The sequence below is a fragment of the Varroa destructor genome, unplaced genomic scaffold, assembly GCF_002443255.2.
Source record: "Varroa destructor unplaced genomic scaffold, Vdes_3.0 BEIS01000001.1, whole genome shotgun sequence".
Lineage (NCBI taxonomy): Eukaryota > Metazoa > Arthropoda > Arachnida > Mesostigmata > Varroidae > Varroa > Varroa destructor.
Window position 1 is genome coordinate 68,333,251 of NW_019211454.1, and position 13,491 is coordinate 68,346,741.

Genomic DNA, 13,491 nt, shown 5'->3' on the forward strand with positions numbered 1-13,491 from the left:
AGCACGCTATTCAAATGTGTTACTGATGTTACAGTTAGGATTAATAGTAAAAAAAAAAACACTGCACAAGTTGTACAGACGACATTAGCAAAGGTGGGAAAAACAAACCGTTATTTTTGAGACACTCGTTGACGTCAATACAATCCTGTCGAGAGCATCCCATCAGTTCTAACCGCATGCAAGGTGCAGCCACATACTCTACAACAAGCACTCGAATGAATCGAGCTTCGATTGGTATTGGCAAATTAATGACGGCCAGTCCAGATCCTCCATTTGGCGTCAGCTGGAATTCCATCGGACGGCCCATCGGGTCGGCGTAGTCTCGGAATGCATCGGTTTCTTCATCTGTATATTGAATTCGTACCGAAATCGGGAACGCCTGCGCTCCGTCAGCACGGAACACCGGCTGGGTGCGTAATCCTCGAATCACTGTGGGGGCAGACAAATCAATCTGGGCGTGATTCTCGCCAGCGCGAGGAATTGAACCACACCAGCCTCCTTCGCCGTCCAGGCGGATTTTCTCCTTTGGGTAACCGGTCTCAAACGACGACACTGAAATAGCGTGATCTGGAATTGCCCCATTTGCTACACCGAGATCTCCAACTGGCCGGCAGTCCATGTTACGCTCGAAACCCTTCTTGCCTGCAAGCATGTTAGCAGAAAATGACTGAAAATAGAATTAAACATATCATCGTTCTTCCGCAGCTGTGTGCGCCCTTTCTAGACTCTTCTTGAGCAGGTAAATTATCAGAATCTAATACAACACGTACCTAAGACGGATTTTTCCGCTACCGGATGAAAAGTTTTAGGTATACAAGTGAACCATTTTTATTAAAATGATAGTTAATCTTTTATCTTACGAAACACTACCCAGCCTTAGCTAAATCCCTTGTGAAGTTCCTGCGTTATTTTTATGCGTGTCTAATATTTTTGTTCTGATCTATTATGCTTTAAACACGCTGGATAATGATCAAAATGATGAAAATAAATGGATGTGTTTCGGGTTGTCGTGGGGCCTTCTACTGCTGTAACTACAGCTAATCACGGATTGCCATCTCGTTTTCTAGGAACAATGGTAGTTTCTATTTACCCGTATAAACGTATATGCAAAATAGAGAGAAGACTAGAAATAAAATAGCTGTCGATACAAACCTTTCCATAACCAAACTAAAAGTTGAACTTTCCGAATCGAAATTAGCATGAAGGGGGGAAACGAAGCTAACATAACTACTCAATAGCACATAATATGTGGCAAGTAAACTTTGCTTAAATTGCGCCACATTTGCTGCTTTGCATAGGAGTGGCGAGTTTTAACTTGTCATGACAATATGAAGGACTTAAAAGCATCTCTGCAGACTGCGTCGGTATTCGCTTTCCCTGCTTTTTAATATGCGTCAGTTCATGAATTAGAATGTCTTGTAACTGCTAGCTGCCTATAACTCAGTTGTGGTACGTATTTACCGTGAAGTGAGCATCGCCCCGTCTCAAAGGTGGTACGCGGATATTTCACGCTTAAGGTGACGTGTTGTGATCTCACTTGTGGCACCCGTGTTGTCGATCCGGACCCCCTTCACAGATCTAAATATGCAGACTTATCAAGAACGCTACCTTCCGTGAGCCGTGACGATTTGAATCTGTACGTATGTAGACATCTATGCGACTACTTCGTAGCAGTAGGCTATTCGGCTACGGATGTATTTGTCTGTCTATGAGCAGTTATGCTTATCTAAAAATGGAGAACGATCAAAAAAACAAACATATTATCGAAATGATACAACATTCGCAGCACAGGTCAAGGAGTGCATGTTACCGAATGCTGCTACTTCGGCTGTCGTAACAACCACGACGATGATTACTATAATTCGTACCACGTTTAGAACTTCTAAACAGAAGGTCTCGAATGTTCGGTACCGTCGTTAGGCATCCCATTAGATCCCAGCACGAAAGAAACTGTGTCGATGCCCGGATTCGAACCAAGAGTAGCACGATTGGTAGGTAGGCGCACTATCCACTTATCTACTACGGGGAACTTTATGGTACTTCTGGTCGTCGTGAACTAACTGTTCGATCGGTAGTTCCTTCATTGTCTAATTCAACAACAACGGGAGCTACTACTAGCGCCACCGCCGGACATCGCGACAACAGCGGGACCGCCACTCGTCTCTCGTATGCCTGGGCTCTCGTTCATTGTAACCGGGAGAGCTAGGAAACCAGAATAGTTGATACTTAGTTTGTACCAACTGTTGGTTTCCGCCGCTTGAATTGTTAGTTCTCTGCATTTTTCCCTATTCTTCCTTACCCCCTCCCCATTATTGTAACAACTATTGGCTGGCTCAGTGAGTGTCTCGCCGCTGTGGCTCCGCTTCACGACAGTAATACCGCAAGCCAGAGCTAACGCTGTCATTATCACTGCAGCAGCGACAACAACCACTCGGACAAAGTACGGACACCGAAAGAGGCGCAGGCGTTCCATTGCAAAGAGAGCGGTACAGTGGCGTAATGCCGAGGTGGTAGGCCTGCCAGCAGCGCTTATGCCGTTTTAAGTCACCACATCTAGGGCTGCGTGGCGGACTGCCCGTGTGTGTGTTTGGACGAATTCGCGATGACCCAATTAGCCGCGGGCAGTTTCGAAATATGTCGGATCTTTGCAAAATTGATGGAACGCAGTCGGCACCAGCAAATGAAGCGGCAATTCGGACGCAGGCAGACGTTGAGACGAAGTTGCCGAAGATGCCGTCGACGAAGGCAGCGATGACGGGAAGCAGCGATGAACGAAACAGGAAAAAGAGGGTGGGAGAGACCAAAAGCGAATCGGTCAGATACGGGTTCCGCTCAGATTACACCACCATTACCGGTATGAGAAGCGATGCGTGCCCGCTCAGTGAGTGTCGGCTCTATATTCTGTCAAAGATCTGTCAGTCACTACCGCCACAAAAGCAAGCCACTATGTTTGCCGCCGCTGTCCTGATCTGTTGACGAGAGGCGACTGCACTCTTATCCTATGGTTATCGACGCGACCATCGACACATCCATGACGATGTCAGATTAAAGTCCAAATCGTATCGTGGCACGAGGCCGATGGACACGTCGGTGGTTCGGGAAGAGCGAGACAGCAGACGACAATGATAATAATAAGGGACAGTAATTTGCACTTGAAAATTTTCTCCCGTTTTATCGATAGCTAGCAGTCGCTGTTTCTGTATACATACGCCCTTTGAGATACGCATGTACCTTTGAGCACTTATTCTTCTACTTCGTATCATCGATATTCTGCAGTGGGTGGTAAAAATGCGTGGCCGCTGCGATCAATTAGCCATCACTCGAACATTAGGACACCAACCAGCTACAATTGGACAAATGTAGAGTATTCTTTTTAGCCTTATTGTGAAGTGTAAATACTGACCATCAATGAGCGTGAGATAACATGAATATTTCATCTCAGTTTAGAGATAAAAAAAATTACGCAAAGTTATCTTGTTTGAATTTCGTACTATTGGATGTTGCTGCTAGGAAGTTGAATTAATTGCTTTTCCCTTTTCGAAAATATAAACTAAGCACACTTCGTCATGTAATTGGCATATATATACTCCAGTTTATATATATATATATATACACGAACAGGTAACGTAAACATGACTAAAATAATTGCGCCAACAAAAAGAACGGACGATGACAACAACAGTCGCAGTAGCCGTACGGGGTCTGCACACTGCGGACTACGTTAGAATCATAAGTATAGCATGGAACGCCTTTCTAGAAAGATAATTTTCATGCACAAAAATATCATAATTAACAGCGGCGTGATAATATAACGACATCAGTACCAAAAGTCTGAGACAAGCCATTGGATTGGACTGAACAAAGGGAACCGCTTAAAACTTACTGGGCGATACTGGGAGGATAGTTGCAAGCAGATATCATAACAGCGGCTAATGCTTGAAGGATTGAAGTTGGCGATACGAGGCCGGCCGTGGCCCAGATTTTATAATAAACAAGCAGTAGTGCACAATATCTGAGCAGGTAGAGCTTCGTAAGTAGTATATGCACGTATACATTTATATGGTCTTCTACGTATCATAATCGTGATCATTTAAGTGTGCGTAACTCTGGCAGGAAAAATCACGAAAAGATAAAGCGGTTGATAGAAGTAGGTGAAAGTAAGGTAAAAATTGATTGCGTTTGCTAAATCGGAATGCCTCATGGATCTGAACAAAAGCTACATATGCGTAACTTCTGGCCACACGGGCCGCAGACCAATCAGCTGTCGTGATAGCTTTATTCCCCAATTGTAAGCGTACAGCCATACAATACAGGTATTTGTAGTACGACATGTCTGGCAATCAGTGCGCGGCGCTATGCGATATTGTTGGCGACAACCATGAATAATGACTGAAAGTTAGTTTCTTTTTTGTTTTGACGCCTTCTTGCGCTACTGTAGGCATGATTCCATCAACGGGTTACGCTAATAGTAGCGGTAAAATGTCCATGCGATGTTGACAATAGGAGAACTGCCGATACCGCGGTAAGCCTAAAACGCTCTAGGGAAAAGACCAGCCAAAACGAGAAACCAATTAAGTTCGACAACGACGAAGGCTAGCGTTAATGTTTCTGTTAAATATAGTGTCACTGCGCTACGGAGGAAGAAGCATTGCGTCCAACGATGACTACACTATCTATTAGAATAATACGTGTTTCCAGGGCAGTGACTATATGTTACGTAGCTTAGACCCACTTGAAAACAAGCTGGCAACTCGGTGCCTCTAATAAAGATTAACGTTCAATAGGTCTCGATTGACATTCTGACAACTGTCGAATACAGTAAGAATACATGGATATATCTTAGGGGACATTGAAGTATTATCACATTAACGTTCTTATCGAATGTTTGGTTACCACCATAATAGACCCCTGTTTTCATTAGATCAATTATGATTTAGTTGATAAGTAAACGAGTCATTTACTTTTCATACTTACATTTGCAGAAGAAGCTGCCTGGAGTGTTAATGCATATTGTCGAGGCGGAATCACAGGCCGTAGGTGAATTGCATTCATTGATGTCAACGCACGCGGGCACATTTTCGAATGTTTGGTCTGCCCCGCACGTTATCGTTGCCTGTCCTTCGAGTTTGTAACCTCTATTACAAGCAACTTTGGACTTGTCCCCAAAAAGATAGGTTTTCTTGTCCATCATAACCTGGCCATTGTCAACTTTTGGCACCTCGTAGCATTGGGCTCTTTGACAAGTTGGTGGGTTTGCGCTCCACTGTCCATTGCTTTTGCACACGACCACAGGATAGCCTGAGTTGATTGGATCAACAAAAAACATACAATGATTGTACATTCTAAATCTTTGAATACACAAGAAAATATCAACAAGTATTTTAATATCACATCTTTAAGCAAATGGATCATACTAGATCTGTGAAAACAATAGATGGTTATTCCGCAACAAAAAGTCTACAGTTTCATTGTTATTACGGTAGTATAGTTACGCGAAAAAGTATGGTAAAAACCCGTTTTATTCTAGCAGACTCTAGATCGTAGCAAGGATTACGGTTTGTCTTTCTGATTGATTTAGTCATGAGCCTTAAAATGATTTTTATAACGTATAGGCACACGTTCCATTAGAAACCATGTCACCTTGTATAGCTTAAGGCTAAATTAATAGATGAAATAATTCAATTAGGAGTGACTAACCACTTCTCCTGTATCCTGGCTCGCAGTCGAATCGAACGACAGTCCCATAGTTTCTTCCAGCCCCATTGAGGAATCTCGGGATGGAATTCGCGACCTCAGGCAAAGGTGGGCATGATGAAGCCATACACACCGGAAGGTTATCCCAGTTACCATACTCATTGCACCTAAACATTGTCCATTATACAGTAATTAGTCAGCCCCTCAGTCGTTAGTGCGTTGGGTCCCAGTGTGCATACTTATTATAATATTAACGGAACTACTGCTTTAACAATTATTACTATTAGAAGCAAGCCATCGGCATCATAATCATCGACGTAATCATTCAAATCGCATGATAGAAAATGTAGTTGAGTAAAAATCTGACAAAGGTGGGCCGGGTAAAAAATTATCGACAACAACAGGACGTCTTCGAACAATAAGCCTGCCTGCCTGCCCGTCACTCTGCTTGGTTTCTCTCTTTTTTATTTAACTTCCCGATTTATGTATATATCTCTGAATTTCTATCTACAAAACGCTTTTCTTCCAAAAGCTAATGGTTGAGAAAAAAGAGAGGCGCGTTAGCAGAATTCGAGCTGCCGTCAAGCGAGCCGTAGAGAAGCCGCTGGCGCTCTTCTAGTAGTTGGCTTCTTCAGCTGTTGTTTGGAATAGGCTGAACGGTTTGCTAATGCTCGTTAGCCGACTGGCAAACAGGTAGGCAAGCGCTTACCTTGCGCTAATTGGGTGGTGATTGCTCGTCGATGCGTTCGGCAGCAGCAGTAACGTGTGACCTAATTTGACAACTCACCTGACCGTCTGCTGCTGCAGTCCTCCCGGAAACGTAAAGCCGGCGTAGCACTGGTAAGTAGCCTGACCTCGGAAAGTGACGTTAGTTGCGCCTACCGCGAACCCACTGCTTATCTGCGGGACGGGCCCACAGTAGATTTCCTGACAGGCTGGAACGTGCGGCACAGACCATTTGCCTCCAGGAAGACATTCGGCGATAATCTTCTTACGACCGCTACTAAACTCCATTCCACTCGGACACGTATAGGTAACTTCGGCCCCAAAGGTCGTATCGCGACTCGAAGCAAGGGCCCGTTCTCCAACAGCCAGGAGCGGACAATCAGATGAGAAACTCGCTTGCCATCCAGCTGCTGTATTAAGTGAGTTCGACTGAAAAACTACGTACAAAGATCCCGAAGTTGCTGTCAGAGTGTGAGTGGGACGCGTCGCTCCGGAGTAACCTTGTCCGGCGTGGAGCTTTACCGATTTCGAATTCTGACCATCATACACTTGAATATGGTCATCGCTAGCCACGAGGAACTTGTCGAACTTTAGTGAGATTGGACCTCCACCGGGGCGGGTAATGCGGTATGCGCAATTCTGATTTGACGGATACTTGCCGACGCCAAACGCAGGTGAGTTAATGCTTCCCTGATCCGCAATGATATCTACTTGGCATCCCGCTCGAAAACGGATAGAGAATCCCTTGCGAGCGGCGTGGGCAGTGTCAGTCTTAAAATAGATATAGACACGATTCTGGGTTGACAAAATAAATTTAGGGTTCTCTTCAGTTGTTCCTCCAAGTTTAGAGAGCAAGGTGTCGCTTGGAGTGGCACCGTCTCGAAGTAGTATTGAGTCGGTTACCTCGAGGTCGAGGTCGACAATCTCTAGGGACACAAGTTTATTATGCGGTGCTGTAATTACCCAAAGACACTCGATGCCGCCTGGATAGGCGCTTGGATAACCTGGTGAATTGAGCACTTGAGCCGATGAGTGAGCAAACAACTCTCCACCGCATTTTAATGTTTCAGTTTTCCAGCTGGCACGGAATCCTTTCTTCTCCGCTGCGGCGTCCGATTTGAACTTGACGATCATTAGATTACTTCCTGTGATAAAGCTTTTCGAGGAAATATTTTGCTTTCCAGAAAGCTGTGCGAGCGAAACGCTCGATTCTTCTGTCCTGCCACCAGAGAGCACCTGCACCGCGTCGAAGTTTGACTCTGTTTCAAAATCCGAAAACTGCAGCACAATTCCTGTTCCCAACGGGCCCTCTAGCGTCCATTTACAATCGAGATTTGTTTCATACTTTTGCGGATAGTTAGGAGACTGAATAGAGTCTCCGGAACTTTTCAGGTAATGGTGGCATAACCCTGTAACGAAAGAAAAAAAAAGCAAACCCAATTTTTTTTTATTAAGACAAGCACTTTCGGACCAACGAGTTCACTTAGCTCAACCCAGAAATGAATGGGTCATGCCTGTGTGGAGTGTCTAGTTCGTTTATCATTGGAATCAAACATTTTATATTTAGCGAGTAAATAGGATATTTTTTTCAAATGTCGATCACCGATTAACATTTCACCCGGAAGCCCCCCATGGTAGAAAACAGCTCAAGTCAAAACTGAGACAGAAAAAATTACTGTTCACTCAACAAAAGATATGTAGCTAGTTCAACCAGCAGAAGGTCCCTATTTAGTCCTCGAACGCGAACATCTCATGCTTATTTCACTACATTAGTCTTGCGTTAAGACGCGTATCTTAATTCACTAGTCTTATAAATCTATAATAATATATATATATAAATCGATGTTTATAAAATTAGCGCTATTTCAACACGTACCGTACGACCTTTCGAATCTACCCCAGCTATAACATATTTCGGTTCCACAAAAGTAGAGGTAAAACTTTTACAAAAGCTTCTGAATAAAGTGCGGACATCTGCATTATTCTGCATTGACTGCCTGTTCCTTATCATTTAAAGCAAATAAACACAACGATATGCGTGGGTACCGCTATTTCAACAACGTTCACCTACAGCGGTGGCTGTAACGCCCCCCGACGTGTCTAACTTACTTGAACATGCAAAAATGTCTACGATAGCGCCACTGGTGTCGCTTCGATAACGCGATCTGATAGCTGTACTGCTTTCTACAACAATTAAGATTTGAGCAAATCACTGGTCAGAAAAAAAAAACATGTCGGCGATAGCAGGCGCTAATCTGTCTACAATATAATATCTGCGCACGAACGATGACGCTGAAACACGCATACACGAGTCTACATTGATCGGTGCACGTATCGCCGAAAACTACCGCGTTTTGTTCGTGTCTGTGTACGTAGTCTATGAAATTGTTGAGCAGAATAAGAATCAGTACGGTAATAAAAGCTACTACATGTGTGAAAATCTTGTTTTTTTTTTTTACGATTTGGACATACGTTATCAACTTAAGCTTTTCGGCGGTAGCGGCTATCTTCAATCTAAATAATTGCTTTTGGTTAAAAAGCTTGCATTTAGCCTAAATAGTATCAGCGCTGTGATTTCTCCGTCTTCGTCCTCAACTGGGCGAAGTTTTCCCTACTATATTCCTTAATAAAAACATACTAGATGTACTTCCGCATTAAATCACGGGCGAGGAACGAGGTCCGATAAAGTTAGTGGTATTATTACTCTATAAAGTTAATACACTTATTTGAGTCAAGCTCTTATACATAGCGGACATTCAAGATCTATGAACATCTTCAAAGAGAATCTTTATATAATAATAAATGTTAACAATGGAGCCACTGGGGATTGTATTCGTGGGCCATAACGAGCGCGGACCATTTCTTACATTTATATCATACAACCATTTTACTTGTGCGTTCTATTTAACTGACTCCAAAGATTCCAGGCAGCATTACGTGGTATAGAGTGGTAAAACTGGGCCTCTTTGCCATTGCGTAGTCGTCACTATGTCCAGTAGTGACTGTAATTATAGAGACCGTATGAACATTGCTGCAATGTACGTATGTATGTCACTGATTTCCATAAGCTCCTCCAATTGTGACGTTTGTCCTCGCTTGTTCCCAACATGTCGCCATTACTATTTTTATCGAACTAATCTCTTCTGGCATCAAATGCTGGGCGAAGGCATTCTTTTTGAGCCATTCTCTGATAGTTGTGTGAATTACCATCATGCTGCTTCACGAAGCCATTTTATATCATGACTAGACCTTTCCGCAGCAATATGTATGTCGTTATATGTTTATTGCGTATACGAACATTGCCGATCATATATATATATACCATCTTTATCCACATACTGTGCAGTGTTTACATTTTGCCGAAAGAATTGGAAGCAGCATATGTGCTCGACTCCAGACGTCCGACCCAGATAGTCAGTTTTGTTGGAGCAGTTAACCATCACAGCAGCGCTACCAACTAGTTAATGAACGTACTGCATAACACATCATACTGCTGCAATGATTGTCACTGCTGGGAAAAAGAAACATCGCTACTCGAAGTTACCCATAGATGACTCTTCGTACTGCGTCAGCCCCCATATTGGGTACCCACCGTCGATCCCAATGCCTCGTAACGTTGACGATAAATTTGGCTTTGCTAAATTTTGGCTCTTTGAAAAAGAAAGTACTGCACAACGACGATAGCGATGTAGTACTCTTAAGCGTTAACAACTGACAAAAGATTGATTTGTCAATCTATCTTCAAATTCTTTCTTCAGCAAACAAGGGCGCCTTGCGACCAGTTGCAGGTATTACGAACTACCAATAGGCTTGTCTGACATAGTAGTAAACAGTACTCACCCAAAAAATCAAGCTTCCCGCTTATCACCTGTCACAGCCGCATCGAGAATATGAACGTCATTGATTGAATTTCATACTGCTGGCCGTAAACCCGTTACCTATTCGCAAAGTAATTTTTCCGTTTAAGTAAACCATCCGCGTTGTGCGCAGGATACTCGTCTAAGTGGTATGAAAACGTGTCCTCCTATGTCTTCGGACTTAATATTTTTTTGTCTGCACGAATCTTTAAACGCAATCTCTATCAATTATTCCTCAATTATCGATTAGAGTTTTGCCAAAATCGAAGGAATTTCTTCGTTTGATAACGAAATTCTATTAAATAGGAAGAATACATGTGTATGCGCAGGATTCCGAGTCTGATTAGCGAGTATGCCACAGATTTGCGAAATAATATCTATATACACATAGAAGATTATCACGGTGACGAACGCTGACGAGAATAACGGTGCTAAAGTGAGGCCGTCGTTTTCCTATTATTTAGTTTTGATTTTATTCTGGACTTCGGATTGTCTCATGTGCTATCAGCTGACAGCTGACACAGTAACAAATAATAATCGATATAAGTAATAATGATCGAAGGCGAAAAGGGTGTCAACGTTGTCATTTTTCTCACGTTCCTTCTCCTGCCTTGTCGTCCTCCTCCCTCTTTGATCTCCTTCTTGACTCCTCCTTCCTTGTTTGGTACCTTGCCGAGAATCATCATGACATGATAGCGAGGGACACTGCTACACTACCAACAGCTAAGATGTGATAAAGTTTTTTATGATGCCTACACTTTTCATCTATCTGCCGATGCCGCCACTGGCTTTATTTCGTCTTTCGATGTTTTACACTTAGAAAGAAACTTTTCACCCAGTCAATTCTATACCAACGATTATGCTCTGTAGCTACGGCAAATAACGGAATATTACAGCATACTCGATACGGCCGTTATGGCAGCGCAGTCGAACGGCATACTCCGTTTCGGTTCTGTTCACAAGCCGTCCAGCCTTCATTGGTGCCCATGGAGTTACCGAAAGAGCACTAGTTTTAGCGGCAGCGTTAGTAAGGACTGCCACAGTTCAACAGGCGCCAGCGTTCGTCTCGTAGCCAATAGCCAAGGTGATCTTCCACCTGGTGGCCGAAATCCATCCCTTGCATTGAAAGGCCGTTCATTCGTTCGCTCGTTGGCTGCTTGGTCTTCGTCTAGGTTTTCTTCAGCGACGACGCGAGGCGATAGTGCTGGTGATGAAGACGGCGATCAAGGCAATAACAACGGCAGCTAAACCGAAACATGAACAGAAGAATGTATCGGTACAACAAGTAGACGGCTCAGGCCGCTAGTAGAAAGACCCAAAAGAAACATGTATATATATATACATAGTTGCTTTGCAATACGATGCCTTATAGATCGCACATGCTTATTGCAATTGCAAAAACGTGGATAAAACACATCGTAGCCGTGATGATAACTTTTGATTGAAGAGTTTTGAATAGATGTGCCCATATTCCTGCCCAGGAAGAGATTTTATCAGAGGATGTGTTTGTTGTCTTACAGGGCCCATACTTAATCTTCGTGTAAAAGAAAACGAAAAATTGTCTCATGGGTTCTTTCCTTCGCTTCAACAAAAAAAAGAACTGTTGCTTATGAACAAACATAGAACCTGAGGAACCGATCACCAAATCATTAACATCAAATATATTTAGCAGTGTTTGCTTTTATACCTCATATTTGAACATTTCGTAGTAAAGATAAAAGTCCATTTTGCGGCTTATCCGATACAGTATAAAAGTATTTTACCCTAGACCTGTACCCGGCAGTACTAACATCTACGAACCCCATCTGACTTAACGACAACCTAAAATTTATCGGCACTCATATAGCTCCTAATGTATAAAAGTTATCCCAATGATCTCTCAGCCATTTTTGCCCTTGTTTGAAGAGAATCGTACAAACGGAAGCTGCCTTCGCCTGATAACTTTTTACGTGTAGCTTATTCGAGGCATTAGTCACTTCTCCATCAATAACTCACAACAAGCACATGTTTGACTCGCAATAAGCACACAAAGTAACCCGTCATCAGTGGCAAAACACGATAATCGTGACTAAACGGTCGGTTATTGAAGATGATTGTGCTTCATGAATCGCTCGAAGTGTTATTTGGCACTGATATTTTCTGTGAGTTCATTCTTTAGGAGCTCTTTTTCCAGACTCCAAGTAAAAATTCGGACTAAAAGCGGTGTAAAGGTCTTTGGGGCCCGGTAACAGGACGATACGCCACAGGAACGGTACTACTACAGTAAAAGACGGAAGGAGCGTCTCGGGTTCATTCGTTTAACTCGTACGCTGCAAGTATGGGTGATTTATGATGCTCCACAGCTAACTAGAATGATTATAGGGAAGCTGCTAAGGACAAACGCTATTTTCTGCATCTTCTCGCTAACACAGCTAAGCAGAAAGAACTCTGATCGTCTACGTTCAATAGTGACTCCTATGAGGAACAAATCGCACAGTATAGCAAAGAAGAACTTATTCGTATAGAATAATGTTATATAGTTGATTCGTCCATCTTCCGTTCGTTCTGTGATCGTCGCTCGAAAAAATACGGTTGATACACTCGGCCATAACGTATTCTAAAAACGTAATATCCCATACATATCGGAGCCTTATCCTGCCACATAGAATTAGATGGTTTTCGTCAATGACTCTCCTCTGTCCACTAGATGCAGCGGCGATTCATTGACTGCTGGCACACGATTCAACGTTTCGCCCGAATAAGACCACATTTAATGATAGTATAATGGTGATGTTGTGTCGTATGTCTACTGCGGCAGTTTATGTAGCGGTCCTGGTTCACGTCAGGTGAGCTCTCATTCTCAGAGCCTGTCAGATTTATCTATCCAATGGTTTCGTTGATGCCGCTATACGACATGCCAGAAAGAGATATTAAGAAGGGCGGGAAAGAACTAAATCAACAGCCTCGTCTGTCGTCAGACCTCGTCTGGATATAACTTCAACAGTAGAGTAATGAAATCGTCGAGTGAGAGAAGTGAAATGAAACATCGAATTATACGCATAAGCAGAAAAAAAAAAAGCAAACAATATGATTTGAAGAGACCTAATATGCAATTTGGGGCTGCCCTTCAGTATTGGTCTTGCGAGCATTCGAAGACTGTTAATCTCGATGCGATACTCGACTGTGGTAGTCAATCCTCCCTGCACAGACCAGTTCTAAGGATTCATGACCATTA

General features: G+C 43.1%; 1 protein-coding gene across 1 annotated transcript in view; it reads right to left on the reverse strand.

The window, feature by feature from the left end:
• uif (sushi, von Willebrand factor type A, EGF and pentraxin domain-containing protein uif) overlaps positions 1-13,491 on the reverse strand; it is an 81,650-nt gene that overhangs the window by 17,490 nt on the left and 50,669 nt on the right. Inside the window, exons 5-8 of the mRNA XM_022789274.2 lie at positions 6,482-7,829; positions 5,698-5,861; positions 4,975-5,298; positions 109-642 (exon numbers count right to left, since the gene is read on the reverse strand). Of these exons, the coding sequence (XP_022645009.1) occupies positions 109-642; positions 4,975-5,298; positions 5,698-5,861; positions 6,482-7,829 (2,370 nt within the window). The remainder of the gene's footprint in view (positions 1-108; positions 643-4,974; positions 5,299-5,697; positions 5,862-6,481; positions 7,830-13,491) is intronic.